Below are 23,910 nucleotides of genomic sequence, written 5' to 3' on the forward strand. Positions count from 1 at the left end.
CAGACCCTGGCTCTGTCACTTACTAGCTGTGTGACGTTTCAGGCACACTCACTCGACCTGTAAAACAGGGACAGTAGTAGTACCTCCCTAATGGGTTGTTGTGAGGATGAAGGTAGTTAATCAACATGTAAATCACGTAGGCAGTAATTTTGCACGCGGCAGATGTTACATGTTGGCTGCTATGATCGTAATCCCGGTCATCAGGGGCATGTACGGTCAGAAGGCCTACCTGACATTGTAGGAGTGTTGCCTTTTTTTTTTTTTTTGATTTTGATTTATTGGACTGAAGTTGATTTACAATGTTGTGTCAGGTGTACAGCAAAGTGATTCAGTTATACATATATCCATTCTTTTTCAGATTCTTCTCCCATTTAGGTTATTACAGAATACTGAGCAGAGTTCCCTGTGCTATAAAATAGGTCCTTGTTGGTTATCTGTTTTAAATAGAGTAGTGTGTATGTGTCAGTGCCAATCTCCCAATTTATCTCCCCCCCCCAGGACTGTTATCTTTTCTTAAAATTTATTTTTATTGAAGTATAGTTGATTTACAATGTTGTGTTAATTTCTGCTGTACAGCAAAGTGACCCAGTTATACATATATATACATTCTTTTCCATTTTGGTTTATCACAGGATATTGAATATAGTTTGCTGTGCTATACAGGAGGACCTTGTTGTTTATGCATCCTATATATATCAGTTTGCATCTGCTAATCTCACACTCCCAGGAGTGTTGCCCTTTCCATGACTGCACACCACGCAGCGGGCGGGCGGGGGTGGGGGGAGGGGTGTCTCATGGGCTGAGAACTTTTGCTTTTACCCACCCTATGACCCGTGAACCAGAAAGGAACTTCGTTAAATGAAAAGTTTCCCAATTCTGACTTGGTTCTGTGCAACTGACTTCAGAAATTCTGAGTCCCTCAGTGCTCCCGAGACGCCATACTTTGCTGTTATGATTCCCGAGGGAAGGAACCTACCCGCGAGACCTCCAGCATCCTCTGCTACAGCCATCTCTTTCTTGGGAGCCGTTGAGCGCCCTCTTAACAGGGCCACCATCAGTCCAAATTGTGTGCAGCTCTCCCTGGAGGTTTTCACTGTGGATGGTGCAGGAAGCACCCTAGAGCCACTGGTTTGGTTTGGGGGAGGAGGAAGGGAAGGGGGAGGGGGAGGACGGGGAGAAAGACAGTTGCTATTTTTTGTTTAGTTTTGTTTTTTTGCACGGTACGCGGGCCTCTCACTGCTGTGGCCTCTCCCATTGCGGAGCACAGGCTCCGGACGCGCAGGCTCGGCGGCCATGGCTCACGGGCCCAGCCGCTCCGCGGCATGTGGGATCTTCCCGGACCGGGGCACGAACCCGCATCCCCTGCATGGGCAGGCGGACTCTCAACCACTGCGCCACCAGGGAAGCCCCGCTGCTATTATTAATGGAATGTTTATTTGTAAGGCGTTGATTTAAGTGATTTCCATATATTAATTATTCAAAACAGTTCTTTTTACCATCCACAATTTACAGATGAGGAAACCGAGTTTGGAGAGTTTAAACAGGTGCCCAGGATGACATAGCTAGTAAGAGGTAGAACCGGAATTCAAGCTTGAGTCAACATGATGGCAAAATCCAAGCCCTCCGTTGCTCTGTGCGGCTCCTCTCGTGGTTTCTCCATTTGCTTTCTTAAGCCTTTGGGGTTAGCCGATATACTCCTTCAGATTCTTCCTTTTTGAAAAAAGTTTGTTTTGTTATTATATAATGGTTAAGGTGTTAGAATTGTTAAGCCAGTCGGTCTGTGATTTCCTTTGGGGGAAGTGTTTATCCCATAGAGCTCTAAGAAGTCCATGTGTCATTGGTACACACTCACATTGGTGTTCTCTCCAAGATGACACTGGTGTTCAACCCTGAGAGGAATAGAAGTGACTGTAAAAACTAAATAAATAATAATAATAAGTAGCCTCCCTCCTTCCCTACCCCCATTTTCATCTAATGCCTGCATTGATTTAGAGAAAAAACAAATAATCACAGGTACATCAGGGTGAGTTATGACTCAGGATCGACAGAATGACAGAGGAAAAGGAACCTATATAGACACACAAAACGTAAAGTCATGTTTCAATGGACATTAAAAGAGATGCAGAGATCACCCAGAATGCCTTACTAATAAGCAGGACAGTTGATGAATGAGAAAGACTTGAGCACGCGATGTTATCTCAGGTTTCCAGAAGGTAGAGAGGGCTTAGGGGAAGATCCATGGCTAAGAGACGCCAGGTAGAACTGGGGGGCAGGGGGCAGACAGAGTCACAAGATCACCCTTAACTGAGGGGTTAATCCTGAATCAATAAGGAAGGGAGGTGTCTCCTTGGTTTGGAGTGAAGGAGAATGGGGTGGCTTGAGAGAGAAAACTGAGGCCATATCAAATTAGTCAAAGCTCATGAACTGCTGAGCTGTCTTTCAAAGGACATCCTTTGTCACCCAGGTAGGTTTTCTTTATTGTGTAAAGTGCTTAGCGCTCTCGATACCTCCCTTAGCCTTTCATGTCCTGTACAAGAAGAACAGAGCAGCGCTACATGGCACTCAGTTCCTGAGCACCTCTGCACCCGCACTGCCCTTTTCAAGTATTATTTAGCATCACAACAACTCTTTGCCTGGAGTGCTGTCTCCTTCCCATTTTCTATATAAAGACACTCAGCCTTAAAGATGTTCTATAGCTTGTCCAACACCACCCAACAAAGAAGTATCAGATTTAACATTTGTTACACTGCCCCTTAAAGAAAAGTTCCTTTAAGATGAATGGATAAAGAAGAAGTGGTATATATATATACAATGGAATATTACTCAGCCATAAAAAAGAGTGAAATCATGCCATCTGCAGCAACATGGATGGACCTAGAGATGATCATCGTAAGCGAAGTAAGTCAGAAAGAGAAAGGCAAATACCATATGATATCACTTATAAGTGGAATCTAAAATAATGACACAAATGAACTTATCTATGCAACAGAAATGGACTCACAGACATAGAAAACAGACTTGTGGTTGTCAAGGGGGAGGGGGTGTGGGGGAGGGATGGAGTGGGAGTTTGGGGTTAGCAGCTGCAAACTCGTATCTATAGGATGGATAAACAACAAGGTCGTACTGTAGAGCACAGGGAACTGTATTCAATACCCTGTGATAAACCATAATGGAAAAGAATATGAAAAAGAATATATATATGTCTAATTGAGTCACTTTGCTGTACAGCAGAAATTAACACAACACTGTAAATCAACTATACTTCAATATAAAATTTTATTTAAAAAAGGTCCTTTAGTAAAGACAGAAAGGCTGTGTCTCACAGGTAGCCTGAGGAGCAGTTCCTACTTTCCGTGATATTAGAGACTGAAAGTAATAGAGAGGTGAGTGTTCTGATGCATCCTGTTCTCTTTTATTTTGTCCTGTGATTTCGCCCCTACCCCCCATTGTGTATCAGTGCAGGAAAGGAGAAAGGTACGTTTATTAAAGTAAAGATAATCTCAACGTGCTAATGGGGATGAAGTCCATCGTTAAATGAATCATTTTCTAAATCCTCTGAGAGATGTTTACTCTTTGGATTCAGCTTTCAGAGCTGTGCACTGGGAAAATGTCAGGCAATTGAAATTAGAAAACGCAGCTTTTAATCGATGAAGACCTCAAACAAAAACTTTTTCCTCAGTATTCTAGTTCCTTGAAACTGGGAAATGGAAGGCAATATTTGTCACAAAATACTGCTAGTGAGCAAGTGAAAATTCAGTTCTCCTTGACCTTTAGTGGGGATGCACAGGGGCCCCTGCTCTGAGTGATGACCTTGAAGTTCAGGGGCCTGGACATGATTATCAGTAGATGTGGATAGTGAATGCCTGAATGAATGGTGTTGCCTGTATCTCTGAAGGATGCTTTAATTTTCCTGGTTTCTTAAAGTGCTGAAAACTACCATGAAGCTGCTTCCACATGCCTTGGACATGGATTTGGAGAAGAAAACTCTTTTCTCATCCACTGAAGTAGTCACTGGTTTGAAAACCACCTGTACTAAGTTGCTAGTTTAAGTATAAATTTCGATTAGGGAATATCTGTAAAGGGCAGGACATTTCTTGTGCCACATAGATGTCCTCCAAAAATAAACCCTTCAGTTGCTCTTGTAAAAAAAATAAATAAGGAATTGGATTACAGAATAATTTGATTAATTAGGTATCACTACTATTGCAAGCTATATAATTTTAAGCCTGGCGTATCCCGTAATACAGAAGCTGACAAGCTTTCTGTAAAGGCCAGATAGGAAATAACCACTCAGCTTTGCTTTCCTAGCACAAAAGCAGCCACAGGAAATGTGGAATTGACTGAGTGTGATTATGTGCCAAGAAAGTGTTTATTTATGGGCACAGAACTTGGAGTTTCATGTAATTTTCACATGTCATGAGATATTGTTCCGCTGATTGTTTTTTAGCTACTTAAAAACATGAACATTATTCTTAGCTCACAAGGCGAACAAAAATAGGCGCGGGCTGGCTGGTCCCTGCTAGAATCTGTGTGGTTAGAGCCCTGAAGATATTTTTATACGAGGAAACGTGGAATGCTTTCTCCTTGAGCCTGGTATAAAATTTGGGAATGTACTATAGATGTCCCTCGGTAGATAGCTATTTCTTTGAGGTTTCTGAAAATTACATTTGCCAACTCAAACACCCTTTGCTCCTAATTCAGATGTTATGTCTCAGTTTCCACCCAGATCCGGGAACTGAACGAAAATGATGATTATGAAATACACAGCATCCTTGAACTCTTTTCTTTTGGCTGTTTGAATGGGTCATTGTCTTTATGTTAATTAGGATCCAGGGACATGATGCTTCCCCTGCTTGTGGAAGATATTCTTGTTAGAGAAATGGTCTGGTCAAGAGCGCGCGCGTGTGTTTCACGGCAGAGTGGGGATGTGGAGTGGTTGTGCAGGTGCAGAAACCTGGAAGGCTGAAATTACAGGGACCAGTGACAAAGAAAACCCAGCCAATAATTATAGTAAACTTCCCTGTAGGCCTGAGTACAAATCCTGAAAAGTGTCAGTTTTTATATTTGAATTATTCTCCTCCACTCACGACAGCATACTTGGTGATATGTCAACATTTTAATTCTGAATGAGTGTTAATTGGGTATCTTAGTGCTGAAATTATTTGTTACCTAAAACACTGACACAACCCGAAGGTCTCTGATTTTTATAATTATATAGCACATGCAGAATTTCTTTCTCTAGGTGTGATTGCTTTATACAGAATGTGTTTGAGGCACACGCTTTAGATCAATTACTAATTCAGAACCGTAATTATTAGATGCCACGGTGACTTTGGTAGTAAGAATCTTCCTGAATCAGTGTAGGAACCGTTGGAGGCTGATTGGAATTTCACACTTCAACTTAGAAAACACAAAAATATCTCCCCTTCCTCCCTTCCCCTCCGAATCCCCTGGAAGAAAAAAGCAGAGAGCAGGCCTTGCTTTCCTGGAGCTGACTTTGGTGGGGGGGTTTTTTGGGTTTGTTTTTTTATTGGAGTATTGTTGCTTTACAATGTTTTGTTCGTTTCTACTGCGCAGCAGAATGAATCAGCTCTACGTATACATATACCCCCCTTTTTTTTGGGTTTCCTTCCCATTTAGGTCACCACAGAGCATCGAGTAGAGAGTTCCCTGTGCTCTACGGGAGGTTCTCAGTAGTTGTCTAGTTTATAGAGTATCTATAGTGTATATGTGTCAATCCCAGGAGCTGACTTTCTTATATGTGTGGGCTTAATAGAATTTCTCGCTCTCCGTCACTTTTGTTTTTAAGTTTGGAAGCTTAATGGCGGATTCCCCTATCAGAAACCACGTTGGGGGTTTTTTGGTAATTTTTTTATTGTGGTAAAAATAGACGTAACAAAATTTTCCATTTTAACTATTTTTTAAGTGTACAATTCTATGGCATTCACTACACACGAATTCCCCACCCCCTCTTGTCCCCAGCTCTTGACACCCACCATTCGACTTTCCGTCCCTGTGGATGTGGCTACTGTTGGTACCTCGTGGAAGTAGAACCATACAGCACTTACCCTTTTGTGACTGGCTTCTTTCACTCAGCATAATAGCTTCAAGATTTATTTTAAAAAGAGAAACAAACAAAAAGCTGTGTTTTTACATTTTTTTAAATTTTTTAAATTAAAAATTATAGTTTTAATTCAGTCGGGTTCAAGCTTTATCTCAAGAACAACAGTGTTCCTAATTCCTTTAAAATATATATATACATTTTAATGTTGACTGAATCACCAAGCCACATTTTCATTTTGTCTTTGCTTTAGCCAAAAAAAGGAAAGGATTTATTGGTTGAAAACCCTTGAGTATTACAACTAACTCTGAAAATCAAAGTTCACTCTTTGCGTGGGGGTCAAGAACTCTTTTGAGGATGTTCCTCTTTCAACTATTTTTCAAAGTAAGTGAGAAATGATTCATTAGAAAAACTAATTTTTGCAGGTTATTTTTAGAGGAAGACGCATCAGGCTATATTCTTAATGTTTTAGATACTAAAGAAAAGATGAATAGGGAAGCCAAGAAATAATATCCCACCTGGGGGAATCCCACTTTTAGAAAATGTATAGACTTTTCTCCATGCAATCCAAATTTTATATTAATTAGCACATTTCCCTCTCATGGTGGGCGGCCTTACTTGTAAGCACCCCCAGAAGCCAGTCTGAGAATGAGAGCAGCGGGTCCTCTGAAAGTAGAAAGAAGTGAGATCAACAGAGCTGTTAGTCCTCACTGCTAAGACCACATCTTCGGAGGCAGTGCCCACTGGGGAAATTATACTGCTGGCTGCTGTCCTTTGGTTGCATTGTCGGGAATAACAGGTAGGAGCCCGCACCCCTCCTCCCTAAGAGGAGGTTGGTTTTACTGTGATTTAATTGCCTGCAGAGGTTGGAACGTGGAGGGCTAGAATCATACTAGTCAGCCTGGCCTTCATGAAACATACACAGTTTACATGGACAGCCACGCGTTCGTGGTGTGGTCGCCCGGTGCTCTGAAATCCTGCCGGCCTCAGGCACAGAGGCCCTGCCCATTCCAGGCATCTCTCTGCATACTACGTGGAAACATTCTTTAGTGCTTCATGGACATCACAAAAGGATGACTTGCAAAGGATTGAACTTCCATTATGGAGTGAGGCTTTCGATTTGTTTGTTTGTTTGCTTTCGTGTATTTTTAGCATATGGTCCTCAAAAAAAAATTACGTACAAGTATAAATAATATAAAGTGGGGCTCTGATAGTAATTTGTGTTTTAAAGAAGGCCATTAAAGCCTTCTTAAAGCGTATTAAAGAAGGCTAAAATTCTTAGGGAAAGGAAGGAAGGAAGGGGGGAAGGGAGAGAGGGAGGGAGGGAGGAAGGAAGGGGGGAAGGGGAGGGAGGAGAGAGAAAAAAGAAAAGAAAGGAAAGGAAAAGAAAAGGAAAGGAAAGGGAAAAGACCATGCCCAGCCTCAGTCGATCTCCTGTCTTCTAGCATCTTCCAGATTTTGCCAGGTTTTTCAGGAGGATTGTCTCCCCTGATGGGCTTTGCAAATGCCTATCACCTCAGGAACTGGTTTCCTCTCTGCTTACTGCAGTTTTCTCTTTTCTCTGCACTGAAGATTCCTTGTTGAGTTTGCTTGGTGTCTTTCCTCTGTGTTTTCTCAGACCACGGGATGGTGCAGCTGTTGTTTTACCCATGATTGGATGCCCCATTGGCCGGAACTATAGATGCGATCTTATTGGCTAAACAGTCTTTGGAACATTTACCGAGGTCACAGAGGCTAACTTTGTACCTGTTTAACACCCAGTATCACCCAGAGTTTGATATGATAGACATACACTGTATTCACTTACCCAAAATAACTTATTGAGCACCTGGTATGCACCAGGGTGAGGGACCGGTCATCAGCCAGGAGCGGAAGATCCAGATATTAACACAACAAAGTCCATGGCATTGTGGTAGACCGCCTCTGCTGGATGGGGGCAAGAGAGGACCAGCGGAGTGCACACCTTTCTAATGACTGAGGAGGCCAGTCTGAGTTCAGAACTGTCCTTGAAGTTCTCGTGGGAACGTGGCAGTGGGGAGAGAGCCAGCACACAGGCCCCATATCCCCGTGGGCTCGGTCAAGGTTCGTGATGTGAGCGGACAGCCAAGCCTATACGTTCAATCTCCCGTTCATCACTCCCCCCTGAGCAGACAGCTGCCCTCGGCCACCCCTGGGTTTCGGGGTGCGCACACGGGTGGGGAAGTATATCCTGAGAAGGACGAATGTGAGAAGAGGCCCGGGCAGTCCTGGGAAATGGGCTCATGGCCATCTGGCCAGAGAATCCCAGGGTCTCTAGTACCCAGACCATGTAGAGCTACCTTGTATGACATGCTAGTCATAAAATAATTTTTGTGTTATTTACCTGTGTCACATCTGTCTCCCTCACTGGAATGTAAAGGCCCCCAATCTTGTCTTCTTCCCGGATGTATATGTCACCGACTGAGGTTCTTGGCCTCCTTAATCGATAGAAATTGATAGGAGGCCAGACAAGAAATTCAGGCAAGGCTTTACTGGGGCTCCTGCTGCAGCAGAGGGGAGTGAGGACAAGTAACGGGTTCCCTGGCTCACTCTGTCCTGGGGGGGGGGGGCGGCGAGTGGGTTCCTTATAAAGGGTGAGGGCAGGGGCGGGCCCAGGGGTTGAGCCGCAGGGGCAGCTTAGGTGATTCGCCCACCCCTTTGGTGGTGGTGTGTGCAGGGGGCGTGCACGGTACCACGCTTCTGCACACCCTGCTTTTTGCTCCTGGATTTTCAGGAACGGCAGTTGGCGTTTTGGTCTTTTCGTATCTTGTCGTCCGTAATTTGCCCCAGCTGTACATGCACTCAGGTATTTTTAGCCCCTTATCGTTTCTTTGTGTTTTGTGGCTCAAGGAGGAGTCTGTCCAGGTGCAGGCACTGCAGCCAAGGGTCCCAGGTCCCAGCTCGTCTCACACACACTGGCGCCGAGGGTACAGAGGTGAAAAAAAAAAAAAAAAAAATCCCTGCCCTCCTCGCGGACATTACATTCTAATGTATGTGTGTGTTGGAGAGGGAAGATAATAATATTTAACTGTCTACAATATTGAATGACTGTCGTTTAAATGAAGTGGAAGACAGAGTCGGTTTAGCTTTGGCTTGGAGGGCCCAAGTTTGCTGTCTGTTTTAACGGTAGAAGCCTCTGGCATGTAGCATAAGCATGCTGTAGCATCTATGAAACAGTGTCACCAGGCCAAAGGTCAAGGGTCAGAGGCATGGCCAGCAGTCAGCAGGTCTTTTCTAACCTTTACCAAACTGTCTTCTTACCAAACTGTCAAGCCATGTGTTGCCCTGCCTGATAGAAGTTTTATCATCGTTGAAGTTCATTATACTTTTAAACTTAAAGCAGAGCATGTATTTCCACGTGTCTTAGTCCCTTCGGGCTGCGATCACAAAATACCACAGACTGAGTGGCTTATGAACAACAGAAATTTCTCACAGGTCTCAGGGCTGGAAGTCTAAGATTAAGGTGCTGGCAGAGAGTCTAGTTCCTGGTTCATAGGTGGCCATCTTTTCATTGTGTCCTCACTTGTTAGAGGGGCAAGGGAGCTGTCTGGGGTCTCTTTTACAAGGGCACTAATCATACTCATAAGGGCTCCACCCTCATGATTTTTTACCTCCCCAAAGCCCCACCTCCTAATACCATCACCTTGGGGATCCAGTTTCAACATATGAATTTGGGGGGACACAAGCACTCAGCGAATGACACCATGTATTGAATATTTGCAATTAAAAAAATGCTTTCTTGGGAGTTCCCTGGTGTCCTAGTGATTAGGGTTCCAGGCTTGCACTGCTATGGCCTGGGTTCAATCCCTGGCTGGGGAACTAAGGTCCTGCAAGCCACGCAGCATGGCCAAAAAAAAGCTTTCTTATTTGTGCGACAGGAAATATTATATAAATTGCTTTTTACCAACTGTATATGTCCAGTGTTTTGGGAAACATTCTGAATAGAGTCCGGATTTTCTAACAATAATATATTAATATAACCAACCGCACATCTCCAGCTAACCAATCTGAAATTTGCAGCGTATTTCTAAACATAGATTTGTAATGAACCAAATTGTCTGTAGTTCTTAAATCACCCCCTGAAGGTAGGTTAGCTGCTTAAAGGATGCATTAACTATTTTAGGTCAGTAGGGTACTTTGTGGTGCTTTTATCACCAAGTGCTGCACGCCACCGGTCCTTTTCCTGTCAACTCCCTGATCGTGTAGCCTATTTTTAATATTAAATCTCTCTGAACCAAAGTCATATCTTTCTGGAAGGTTAGACTTTTAGAGCAGTATATTAATAATGTATTACCAAATTACTGAGTCATTTGGCCTGCTTAAGTATCTAACCTAGTACCAAAAATCATTTAACCAGTCATATGAGAAAAGCCCAGTGTTTCAGTGGAGACTTCAAATAATCATTTTAATACATTGTCTACAGAGAAATGTAATACTTTAAAATGTTAACATTTCACGCCGAAGTATTTTGCCTTTAATTCTTGTTTCTTTCCTGATACAATTCCTGCATCAACTCTATTTCTTTTTTTTTTTTTTTTTTGACTTGAATCAAGAGTTTTTCAGAAGATCCCAAGTTTGCTTCCCTGCCCCACAGGCAAAAAACTATCAAGGTTAAATCAAAAAATTAGGGAAAATATGAATCTGCAAACACTCTTTTTACAACACCAAAAGTATTTTCAGAGTGTTTTGTTAGACATTTCAATTGCAACAAGCATGAGCTTTTTAGTTCTAATCACAAAAATGGTAACATTACAGAAGAAAATTAAAATTAGTCCCCTGAATTAAAAAAAAATGAATCTAGTCCTCTATCTCCTGTTATTTTTGTGTACTCCTAGTATTTTTACATACATGAATGTATGTATTTATAGAAATGATTCAGGGTTTTTTTTAATTTCTTTCTTTTTTTTTTTTTTTTACCAAATACGATCATGATAAACATTTGCCTATAATGCCCTTTAGTCTCTGTAGCTATTATTAAGGTTGTATAATAGTTTAAGTTTATGAACCATAATCTAAGAATTTTTTAAAGAAAGGTCCCAGAAGTGAAATCATTAGCCTAGATACATATTAGTCTAGATACATATCTAGATACAAACAAAAAGAACTTGGTTTGAACAAGATGTGAAAGCATTGGTTGTAATGTGTCCTCATAACATTGTGAATTGGCACTTTGCAGAGAGTACTCGTTTAATGAGGAAATGGTATTGTGTCTAATTTAGTGAGACTGAAAATTTTTTTCCAGATGCTTGTGGGTAACTGATTTTTTTTGTGAATCTTGTATCCATAACCTTTGTCTGCTTATGTCTGTTGTTCTCTTACTGTGTTTCGTATCAATGAGAAAAACTTATGTATATGGAAAGAAAATTTTAGAGGGTGAAATCTTTAAGGACTGAAGCCATATCCCTTTTCACAGCTCTGGGGTTCCCTGGAGGATACATGTGCTGACTGTCCTTTAATGTCTGTGGATTGATGGTTCATTGCCACCTGGGAGAATTCTCTCTGGAAGGCAGGATCCAAGGTTCATTGTTTGATTGTTCTGCCACTCAAGAAAAAGCTCGCAGCTGGACATATCTTTTGATATGATCTTTATTTAGTAGTAGAGAGCCTGTTAAGATGTTCCAGAGTTGTGTATTTGTCCAGTTAATAGGTGCTTTCCTTTTAAATATATGATCCAAAATTGCTTGAAGAAATATCTTCCTCCTGTGCTGGCTTGATTTTTTAAACATTCCATCTTACTAGAAGTTATATGTACAGTCACGTTTTTTTTTTCTGCTGTGAATTTAAACTCTATTCTCATAGGACCAGCAGGAGCAGTGTATGAGAAGTAACAGTCTGTAAACAGTCTATTTGAATATGTCATATTTACAATGTATTTTCCACCATCTGTAAGGAAATGCTCGAGAATATTCTTTCTGGTAGCTTTGATTTACTGTACTCATTTTGCAGAGGGGGAATTAGCCTGGGGAATATTTGCCTGACTTGCCTATGGCTACACAGTGAGTCATTAGCAGTGTTAGGATTGGAAATTTAAGTCCCTGGAATGAAGAAGTGCAATTAATGGGAAAAGAAGACGCTTTATAGAAAATAAGCTTTAATTACATTTTTAAAATGTCAAAATCTCTCTTACATTTCTTGGAAGGGTGCTATATACATTTTAAGTGTAATGACTTTTCTTTTTAGTAGCTTGCTTGTTGTGGAACATGTTTATTTAATCATCAGACAGTTGACATTTACACTACGTTAATGAACTTGGTATTTATTGAGGTTTATGATAAAATACCAAGTATATCTTCAGGCTGATGTTTTTGTTTTATTCTTCTACTCATCATAGCAAATATTTATTGACATTAACTATGGGTAAGATTGCTGTTGGTGTTTTTTATTTTGTTTTTTGGGGTTTTTTTAGTAAGGAAGAGACATGGGAATATTTAGGAATGTTTTAAGAATGTTTAGAAATGTTCAGGAATGCTAAGGAGGACCCTGTATAGCAGAATAGCTTCAGGGTCTAGGATGTGAGGAAGAAAAGGCTCTCTCTCTCTCTGGTAACCCTATTCATTCATTCAACACATGTTTATAGAGCATGTATTCTGTGCCAGGCACTATTCTAGGCACTTAGGATAAATGAGTAAATGAAACAGAAAAAAAAAATCTCTGCCCTCATGGATGTTATATTCTAGTGGAGGGAGGTAGACACTAAACAATAAACATAATAAGTAAATTATATTGTATACTAGGAGGTAAAAGCACTATTTTTAAAAAGTTGAACATGGTAAGTGAGATGAGTGATGCTGGAGGGCAGTGGGGATTGCAGTTTTAAATTGGATGGTAGAGGAAGTCTTCATTGAAAAGGTGCCACCTGAGCAAAGACTTGAAGGAAGTGATCATCGTGTGGAAATCTAGGGAGAGAGCTTTCCTTGGTGCCTGTGAGGAGCGTCAGTGAGGTTGGAGCAGAAAGAAGGAGGTTGTGTGTGAGACGGGAGGATGGAGGAGAGAGGTGGAAGAGGAGATCCCAGCCAAGCAGACTCCTCAGGAGCAGCCTGTGGGTAAGAGAAAGACCGAGAGAGGGTGCTTTGAGAAAGCAACTTTGAGTGAGTGAATAAAGGGTGGAGAGTGATATTAAACAACCAGGCTCAATGTTACCAATAGGTTAAGATGAGCACTGAGAATTGACCCTGGGATTTGATTCATTGCTGATGACCTTGAGCAGTTTTGGGGACAGCGGTGGGAGAGAGTAGGCTTAAGAGAGATCCGTAGAGAACTGAAGTGAGCGTGGGCAACTTCTTATAGGGTTTTTTTTTTTTTTTTTCTGCAAAGGAGAGCAAAGAAATGGGGTGAAAGCTGGCAGAGAAAATGAAGTCCAGGGGAGGTTTTCTTAGGCAGAGGGAAATAATAGTATCGTGTCGTCTGCATATAATGACAGTTTTACCTCTTCCCTTCCAATTTGGATACCTTTTATTTCTTTTTCTTGTCTGATAGCTGTGGCCAGGACTTCCAATACTATGTTGAATAGAAGTGGTGAAAGTGGGCATCCTTGTCTTATTCTGGATTTTAGCTGGAAGGCTCTCAGGTCTTCATCGTTGAGCATTATATTGGCTGTGGTTTTGTCATAAATAGCTTTTATTATTTTCCTATTATTATTATTTTTCCTGTTATTTCCCTATTATTAATATTTCCTATTATTTCCCTGTTATTAGTTTATATTTATTTATCTATTATTTATTTATTTATATTGATTTATCTATTATTATTTTATATCTATTTAGCTATTATTTTATTAGATATGTTCCCTCTAAACCCACTTTGGTAAGACATTTTTTCATGGATGGATGTTGAATTTTGTCAAATGCTTTTTCTGCTTCTGTTGAGATGATCATGTGGTTTTTTTTCTTTTGTAGATGTGGTGTATCACATTGATTGAGTAGGCAGAGGGAAATAATAATATGTGTGTATGCTGAGTGGAATGATTCAGTAGAAAGACTAAAGGTAGTGATGCCCACTCAGAGTTTCTTGCTATATCCATACCCATCATGAATTCCTATACCCAGAATTTTCTATGTGGCTTCATTCACTCCTTTAATTTTTTTCAGCAATATTTTGAGAAAGTCCAGCTCTCCCAGGCCACTAATTTTCTTCTTCTTACCTGTTCATTTTTATTCTCATGAATGAAAAATAAATTTTTAAGAAATCATATTAGCATGAAAAAACACTTGTAATCTGTCACCATCAGTAAATATATAGCATAGGCTAAAAAACTCCCCCAACATACACAAACACTGTTGTAATTGTGAAGGGAAATTATTTATCCTATGCTTGAAATCTAAAACTCAAAATAATGTTAAATTTCCCATCTAATATTAGCTTTTTCATAGTGGTTCTTTTTAACAGTGTCACGTTTTACAAATATTGGACTCTTCTACGAAACGTGAACATCCATCATACCCTCAATTCGAGGAATAGTTTGGTAATTACGGTGTTTTAATATATTCCTCTTAAAAATATGTAAGTTACTCACATCTCTGAGACTTGGACCTATCATTTCTACTGTGTAGTAACTTTAGTTTCAGTGCTGAAAACTAGCAACTGTTCCTATTGCACTGAAAGATTAGTCAGAAGACCCTTGAATTCCAGCCAGCTTCAGGCCGGAGTAGCTACCAAAGAGGCTGCTGAAGGCCAGCTTGCCAAAGTTATGCTCATTTTCAGGGAAAAGGGGAAAACTTAAATACCTGCTTTCTTGACTTCCATTGTTTTCCTATTCTACTTACCTGCGTTCCATTGCAGATAAGTAAAAAAAGAATGCTTTACAACTGAGATATTCTGAATGAGGAAAATTTCAGGATATCAGGCAGCTTTTCACAAAACTGTGTTACACTGATGAATGAGAGACTGTCTGGTTCATTGCACCTTCATTGTGCCTTTGAGGAAGATAAAATTTGAGAATCTGTGAAGATGCATATGTGTGGGGGGTGAGTGAGGGGATGGGGAAGGGACGGGGACAGGCAGAAGGGAAGGGAGGGGGAGGGTGCCAAGCTCAGCAGAGATAGAGGTGAGAACTTGGGAGTCATCGTGACACATTACGACCTTTAGAAAAGTTTATACGTGTGCCTGGCAGACAGAAAAAGATGTTTTCTATAGCACAGGGAACTATATTCAATATCTTGTAATAACTTGTACTGGAAAAGAATCTGAAAATGAATATATATATATATATATATATATATATATATATAGTGTGTGTGTGTGTGTGTGTGTGTGTGTGTATAAATAAACTGAATCACTTTGCCGGACACCTGAAACTAACACAACATTGTAAATCAACTATACTTCAATTTAAAAAAAAGAAAGAAAAATGGTTTTGATTAACAGAAACATCAGTTGCGTGTAGGGATTTGTTCTGGCTTTTAATTTTCTGAACTGATGCATGCGTGGAACTTAAATTCAGATTGCTGAAGGTTAATTCCTACCCCCATCGATTTTTAGCTTTGTAACCTCACTCAGGTAACTTAACTTCTCTATGTCAGTTTCTTCATCAGTGAAAAGTGGAGAAAATTAGTTATTAAATTATGTAACACTGGTGAATCAGCACCGTGCCCAGTACAGTGTAAGCATTCATTAAAAATTAGCAGTTATTATCACTTGTCTACATAGTCTAGCCTTAATAAATTGATTGCTCGAATTAATGTAATATAGAACAATCTCAAAAATATACCGATATTAGCCTTTAAGAGATAGCCCTGGATTTAGAAGGAAGAAATTCAGAGAACTGTGTTTAAACCTCAGAAGACAGGATTTTCCCAATAATGTGGAATTTACTGACAACTTAAATACCGCTCCTAATTAAGAAAATCAAACATGGATAAGGAGTTTTTCTGTGAGGTGATGCCACATAAATGAAAAGGATTCCCAGAATACATATTCCAGGTGTGTCACCTGCAGAGAGAAAAAGAAGGGAAAGGAGAGAAGGCTTAAATAAGCACACCTGCAAGATAGCACGTTCGCCTCACTGATCTCTGTTCATTTCCTCAAACTGCGAAGCATTCCTTGTCCTCGGGGCCTTAGCATATTCCATTCCCTTTTCCTGTCTTGCTTTTCTCAGCACATCCAAAGGCTAACTTGTTTTTTCTTTATCTTTTGGGATATTTCAGCTTAAATATCATCTCAGATGATCATCTTGTCTTCCCAGCTAAAGTAGCATCTTCCCATCATCATTTTCTCGTCTCAGCCTGTTCACTGTTTTCTCAGCTGTAATTATTTTTCTGATAATTATTTTAATTGGTCTTCTTCACTAGAATATCAAGCTTCATGATGGAAACTAAGTCATAGCCCCAGCATTTAACTTACAGTTATAGCACTTATGGTTCCAAATTAGTAAGTACTGAATAGATGCACGTGGTGTGTGTTTTTGTTCGGTTTGGTTTGCTTTAGTTTCGGGGCAAAATTTAATCTCTTCACCAGTGCTTATGAAACTTACACAAAGTTTACAGATTTTCCTATGCTCTTGAGAAAATTGAAGCTAATGTTTTAGCTTTTACTTAATCGTAACAGGGATGAACTTGGATGAACACCATCCCCACAACAGGGATGGTGATAGATTTATCACCGTCACCTCTGTTGATATTTTCAAGTTTCGCCAAATGGCGGGCCAGTCGCATCTGAGATTTTCGCGATTGAATGGATTTGAATAGTAATCTTGTGACATTGGCAAACCAGAGTATACAATATTAATGAAAATGGGCTTCATCTGAATAGCCCGTGTCATTTTTGAACTTAGCATAGTCCTGTACACGAGGAGTCTTATGCATGAGTCCTATACCTTTGAAGTCTTGAGTATTTTGGATGGGACACAGCTTTGTCTAAAACGGAGGTAGCCTTGGGATACTATGAGAAACTGATCTTGCCCAAGAGCATTGCTTCAGGCTTCATACGAAGAGTTCCTACAGAAACGGATGACCCACTTGGGATCCAAGATGGTGGTCCTCAGTAGGCTGAGAGGAAGTACCAGAACATTCAAGAAAAACCGTCCTGGAAATAGACATGATTGAAACAGTAGAGAACAGCATGAAAAAAGCAAACATTATAACTACAAAAAAAAGTGTTAAAGGAAAAGCTTGATGCTTTGTGTGTAAATATTTGGCATAAATTGGAAAACGCCAGAAACTGAATAATAGATAGAAGCATCAGTTAATCCAATTAACTAAAGTCTCCAGTAAGCAAAGAACACAACTTGGAGTGAGACTCCTGAGGATAAAAATAAATGAGCCCAGGTGAGCTATTGGTAGACATTAGCTGCAGGTTGCACTTTAGAACTGCATGATGAGGAATGAGAATATTAAGATGTGGAAAAGGACATCTGTGATGTACCTGCCAGGACAAATACTACAAAAGTTCAGCTAATCATATTGCAGGAACCCGAGAGATCAGGGGTACATCTTGTGCTAACCTTTTCTGGATTTACAGAAGTGACTGCCAGCTCTTCCTGATTGAAGGCTACTTGAGTCAGAATGACCCAGAAAGTCCATATGGTACCAAAGGCAAAAGCTTAATTAGATACGCCACTTCTGACTGCATAAATCCACACTCCCGGAAGGAAGGGGATTAATTGTAAGGCACACGTTTGGAAGGGTGACTTTCAAAAATGCAAGAACTCTGGAAGCTAAACAGCGCTACCATTTAATAGTGACTCTCTTTGGATGGGAGAATTTAAAGTAAATGTTATCTGTGTGTCTCTTGTCCTGTAATGGATACATGTAACTTCTACAATGAAAAGTAGTTGGAAAGTGTGTACTTCACATATCCAAGGAATGAAAGTCACATGGACATCAGTTGAAGTCACACATCATATTGTCAAAGGTTAATATATTGTTGCAAGTATTCAAAAGATCATTGCTGTTATAAAGCAGAAACTAACACACCATTGTAAAGCGATTATACTCCTATAAAGATGTTTAAAAAATTATAAGAAAAAAAAAGATCATTGCCAAAACTCAGTGGAGAGGGGCTCTTAAACTGCTTAATTATTTCAACCTGGAAACAGGTCTCAAAATGACCGTGTAATTAAAAGCTACATCTGATTATGAGCAAAGGATTTTTTAAAGCTTATTTTGTTCAAAAGGGAATGAGATCACACACAATTGTGTGTGTGTGTGTGTGTGTGTGTTACTCTCTTCCTCTCATTATGGGCTTCTTAATGACAGAAACTTTGTATCTTCACTGAGGCATGACCTGATCCTGTGACAGGGTGACTGGGTTTAAAATGCCGGCACTTGTGACTACGCGGCCTGATGTCTTTTATGGGATATAATCATGCTTCATGGTAATTTTCTGCTGTGCTATCCCTGCTATAGGAAACCCTCTGGGAAAATTAGGAATCCCCTAGCCTGTGTGTTGGTGTAGAAAAACCCCTGTCTCCCTTGTGAATTGTACTAGAATGAAAAACTTGCAATGCATTTCCTATTCCTCATGCATTTTACATTCACTTGATAACAAGGTAAGTAATCTATTGATTGATTTATGTTATGATACCACAATGAGGGTGCATTTGATCTACAACATTTATTCTAAAGCCTCTATTCTACTGTATTTTCTGGTGTTTAAGTCATGAAGATTGGTCTTAGCCTAGAAATGAAAGGAATGGGGGTGGGGAGGGTTTGGAAGGGAGGGAGGGAGGGAGGGAAAGTAAGGAAGATTTTCATAAGAATCCTTTCTTTCATTCGCATGAGACTTTACAAAACAACCCCCACCAGGACACTCAAACACAAATGTAGCTCGGAATGCAGTGATGGTATTTTATGTTTACTTTAAGAAACCTGGAAGTGTGTGCTTCTTCATAAAGTTTCGAAAATGTAATTCCATTAGTAGTGGAAATTAATAAGTAACTTTCTTTCCCAAGCCCCAGTCACTTCGTTTGTAAGAAGAGTTTGGCCCAGATTGTTCTGTGAATCTTAACGCCACCTAATAAATCAACCAGGCTTTGAAATTTCTTCGTAATTATGTGATAACAGTTCACACCGTTATTTATTCCAGTGACTTTATTTGGAAGGGTAGTTTCTCAGTTGCAGAAGCAGTTCGAAGTCACTTTGAGCTCCGTTAAACGCATTGCTTAGCGCTGTGATTACTTTCAAGACCTAATGCAATGGGCAGATCTCTCGCATTTTGTTTAGGAAATCGAGAGCCGTCAAGAGCGGCTTGATACTAGGAGGGATGAGCACGATTTGATTTTGGTCGCCCATCAGTGTATATCGTATTTATTATCTACGAATTGTCCAGTGGCATAGGATATACTTTCTGCAGCAGATTAATGGAAAGAGATCCTTAAATGAAAAAAAAAAAAAGAGGGAGAGATTACACTTTATTTCTGAGAGAATGATCTGAAATAGAAACACGCCAAACATTACAGGTGCCTGTTACTATAGAAGCAAAAAGCCCTTTCCAGATGTTTACACTTTGGATGCAAAATGGCAATCTGACAGAGACTAACCATGTGATGTGAGCGTCTGCGTAAAAAGGCTACACACGGAGCATGCCCAGTGCGGTGAGCGCGTCCTCCGCCCTCCCCCTCCAGATCTCTGAAGATAAGGCTTGACCTTTGCACTTGCAAATGTCACTGCATACGTTTTGCACTAGGTTGGTTTGTGTGTGTGTGTGTGTGTGTGTGTGTGTGTGTGTTTTAAAGGCTCTCTTACAACTGATGTCTTTTAACGATCCAAGAGTCGGGAAGAGAATAGGGTAATAAGATGCATGAAGTTTAGGACGAGTTGATGCCTTTGGATGCACTTGAAGTGTTATCTTTAAAGCAATCGAAATCATTCGAGTGTTTGTTTCCCCTCCCCACTGGCTGGAATGGGAAAACAAGAATCTCCTTGGACTGGAGTCCTCCGGGCTAGGAAGTGAAAGCCCCGGAGGCAGAAAGGGACGGAGAGGAGGGGTTTGCCCAGAGCATGGACGGGAACAGAGAAGGGGTTCTGCGGGGCTCAGCGCGCACTGAGGATCGGTGCCCGGGGCTGCAGCTGCGGACGAGAAGGGCGCTGTCTGGCTGATGAAGGCCACCTGGGTCAGGCTTCTGAAACGCGCCAAGGGAGGAAGGCTGAAGAATTCGGACATCTCTGTAAGCTCCAGGGCTTTCGTTGAGGGGAGACGTTATTTTGTCGTTGTTTCTGCTGCTGGTACAGTGAGGATTGTCCGGGGCGCCCGTGATGAGTAATATGTTGATTGCTGGAGAGGGAACGGGAGAGAGTCCTCTGATCCTCCGAGCTCCTTTTCCTATGCTGTGATTTATTGCCCTAGGAGCTCTCCCGGGCAGGTGTTTTCCGTAGACAGCTTTGATGAAATATCTATTTAAAGGGATTGAAAAACAATGTGTTGCTTAAAGACTGAGGGAAGCTGGCGGCTATTGCATTACAGGTTTGTCAGAGGAGGTATCAGGTGAATACGGAGGTAGGTACAAAAGGATGCTTAAGATGAAAGTGGGTGACATCTATGGTAGTGACATTTCAGAGAGTTCAAGTTGGTAACTCGCTCGACTTTCCTGTATGTTTTATTAGCCTGTCTTCTTTCTAATTGGAAATTCTTGCTGTAGCTGTAGACTGTTCTTGAAGCTCTCCTTGAAGCCCGCCTGTGCCCTACGGTGCACTGCAGCACAGAGCTGGTTTGATGATACAAAGAACTTGTTCTGGCTTCCTGAAAGGCTGCTAACTGGCCCATAGGTTTGGGAAGGAATGGTAATTTGGAAGGCACAGCTCTCCTAGTGCGTGGTCTGCAGACCAGAGCACCATGTGTGGAGCTGGTTTGCCACCAGGTGGATTATTTTCTCCTCTTTTCAGGAATGGATAGCACAGTCTAGGAAGCTGACTGCCGTGTCAGTGAGACGTGACCATTGCAAACCTCATAGATGCAATCTCTTTTATTTAGTTATTTATTTATTTTTTGCGGTACGCGGGCCTCTCACTGCTGTGGCCTCTCCCGTTGCGGAGCACAGGCTCCGGATGCGCAGGCTCAGCGGCCCACGGGCCCGGCCGCTCCGCGGCATGTGGGATCCTCCCGGACCTGGGCACGAACCTGTGTCCCCTGCATCAGCAGGGGGACTCTCAACCACTGCGCCACCAGGGAAGCCCTATGCAATCTCTTTTAAAAGGTCGATTTCCCTCTCCAGGGTTCGGCAGACTCCTACACCAGCCGTCCCTCTGATTCAGATGTTTCTTTGGAGGAAGATCGGGAGACGGTGCGCAGAGAAGCACGACGACAGGCCCAGGCCCAGCTGGAGAAAGCAAAGGTAAACCCCTCCGTTCTCCGCCAGGCTCTTTGCATGTCGTGCTGGGTCCGTGATGGGCCACCTGTGGCAGTTCCTCCTGAAGTGCACATGTGGTCTCTCTGGCGGAAGAGAGGTACAAGAAATGGAATGTACTTTCTTCCCTTGACAGAGAAAGGCAGTGTGATATATGGGTGGTCTTGCCTTTTATGTTGTTTTATAATCCAGGCAACTTGTTTCCGTGGGTGGATGGTTTATTTAGACACTCAGAAAGGATCCCTGAATATGCAAAGAGGAAAAACTCCTTCTAATATCAAAAGGATTTTACTTCAGTTTTTTCAGGAAACCATTTCTCTGCTCAGAAAAACAGACATTCTTCAAGCTAATGTTTATTCTCTTAGGCAACAATTTTTCTCCCAAATTTTACTCCCTAGGTGTTTTATGATGGCATTTTTCTTATATTTACAAAATGGATTGCATTATGCTTTTCAAAAATAAAGCAAGAAAGGATTTTATTCATTAAAATTGTTCCCTTGGAGCACTTTCTTCTCCATCCCACAGTAACAAAGTGCATATATATGGAAGGGGGGGGGGGTGGAAAAGACATATGAAACATAGAAGTACAGAATTCAGCTGAGACTGTTTCATTTCACTAATGGCCATGACTTGGATTCTTTTCCCCATGCATTCGTTCAAATAGCAGCTATTTCTAAAGCATCAACTGTTGTTCATGTTCAAAGGGCCTTGGTGTGTGTGGTAACTCGGTAACTTTTAAGTGAACATATTTTAACACAGTCTTCATCGGTTTTCTTTTGAAAAAATGACTGCTTCGAAAAAAGTGCCGTGTTGATCTTGCTAAAAAAAAAAAAGAAAGAAAGAAAATCGAGGGTAACTAACATTAGAATACTTCTGCTGGCTGCTTCATCTCTGAGATGAGTAAAATCTCTGTGTGTTGCTATGGGAATGGTGGCTTGGAGATGCTCGTTTGAACGCATGGACTGCCATTATGTAATATGCATGTGACCTGTAGCCCAGCTGCCATAGTAGTTTGCAGAGGAGCTGCCAGGAGACCTTGACTTTTAAAAAGAAAAGCAGGACTTCTGGACATCAAAACAATGTTCTCACCTCAGCGAGCAGGGAAGTCATCTCCAGGTGCGACACAGTCTTGACTGTGAGAGGATTCATAAAGGGCAGAGGCAGGGAACTGATAAAGCAAGGTGTGGCCCAGTTGCTACCAGCTAATCTGCCCTACCCAAGTGAACCATTTAAAACATTATGCTGTGACAATATGGATGAAAGTGGAGGGCAAATCACAGAAGGACAGACACTTTATGATTCCACTGACATGACGTATCTTAAGTAGTCAGACTCCTAGAAGCAGAGAGCAGGATGGTGGTTGCCCGGGGCTAGAGGAGGAGATGGGGAGCTGCTATTCCATGGAGAGAAAGTTTCAGTTATGTAAGATGATTAAGTCCTAGAGATCTCCTGTACAACATTGTGCCTGCAGTTCACAATCTACATTTAGAAATTGTTAAGGGGATAAAGTTCTTGTTAAATGTTCTTACTGCAATAGAAAAATTATGAAGTTGAAATTAAATAATGAATGCGTGACTAGTGAAGTTAATTGCCCCAAATTTGCGGTGTAGCTAATATAAGTTGCAATTTAGAATCTGAATTCTACACTCTATATTTTGCACCTGGGTGAAAAGAAAAGTCAAGAAAAATAAATGAGTCTGTATTCCAGAAATAAGAGTGTTCTATTTGCACTCGTTCATTGTGATTTTTTCACATACCAAAATTAAACAGTTTCACAGGCTCATATCACATCATCATCCAACCCAGTGTCTTGTAGGTTTGCTTTTCACAAACCACAAAGTCTTCAGTTATCTGATCGGTGCATTTTTGTCTCTCACTGCTATAAGTTCTGAGTTCAGTGACACAGCTGCATAGAACTTTTAAATATTTTTCAACCCAGTGTGGATCATAATATTGTTCCTAAATCAAACCAGATTCGTGTTATTTGTCATACAGACTAAAAAGCTTATAGTTACAAGTGAAGTAGAGATGAAAGAAAATGAAGAGAATTTAAAACAAAGGCAAAATAATTGAAGGGCTATAGCGTATGTTTAATGAAAATAGTTTACCTACATCCATTTTTCTTCTTTAAAATTAGGCCCACATCTTAAACCTCTGATGTATTCAAATGAGTTGTTACACTAGGATGAGTGAGAATTGGAATATGTTCTGAAAGAAGATACAGAGAGTAGGATTTAAGTTTACTTTTAGTTAAAATCATGGTTTGGTAGGCCTGATTTCTTAATTCTGATATCTTTGAAGAGGCATACAAAAGAAGGATTGTAGATGGGCCATTCATTAGGCTGTTTTTACTCTCCTCTCCTCCACCAGTAGATCATTGTGCCTTTGTGGGACGTCTTTCAAAATGAAACCTTAAAGTTCAAAAATATACGAAATCATTGTTTACTTTTAAGAGACTTTCAAACACTTTTTCCATTCATTTTGGAAGACTCAAAACGTTTTCTACATTTGTTTTGTAACTATGATAGTATCCCTCAAACAGGAAGCCTTTCTA

General features: G+C 40.9%; 1 protein-coding gene across 11 annotated transcripts in view; it reads left to right on the top strand.

Annotated features, from left to right (window-relative positions):
- CACNB2 (calcium voltage-gated channel auxiliary subunit beta 2) overlaps positions 1-23,910 on the top strand; it is a gene marked incomplete at both ends in the record, with an annotated part of 400,287 nt that overhangs the window by 244,576 nt on the left and 131,801 nt on the right. For 9 of the 11 annotated variants that reach the window (XM_082844966.1, XM_082844972.1, XM_082844969.1 and 6 more), the window contains one exon: positions 21,225-21,344. In XM_082844966.1, the coding sequence (XP_082701092.1) occupies positions 21,225-21,344 (120 nt within the window). Of the gene's footprint in view, positions 1-20,111; positions 20,181-21,224; positions 21,345-23,910 lie in introns of those variants that run through there. The other 2 variants (XM_082844971.1, XM_082844967.1) reach the window with 1 other exon arrangement.

This window comes from Leucopleurus acutus (genome assembly GCF_964270905.1).
Source record: "Leucopleurus acutus genome assembly, chromosome: 1".
Taxonomy (NCBI): Eukaryota; Metazoa; Chordata; class Mammalia; order Artiodactyla; family Delphinidae; genus Leucopleurus; species Leucopleurus acutus.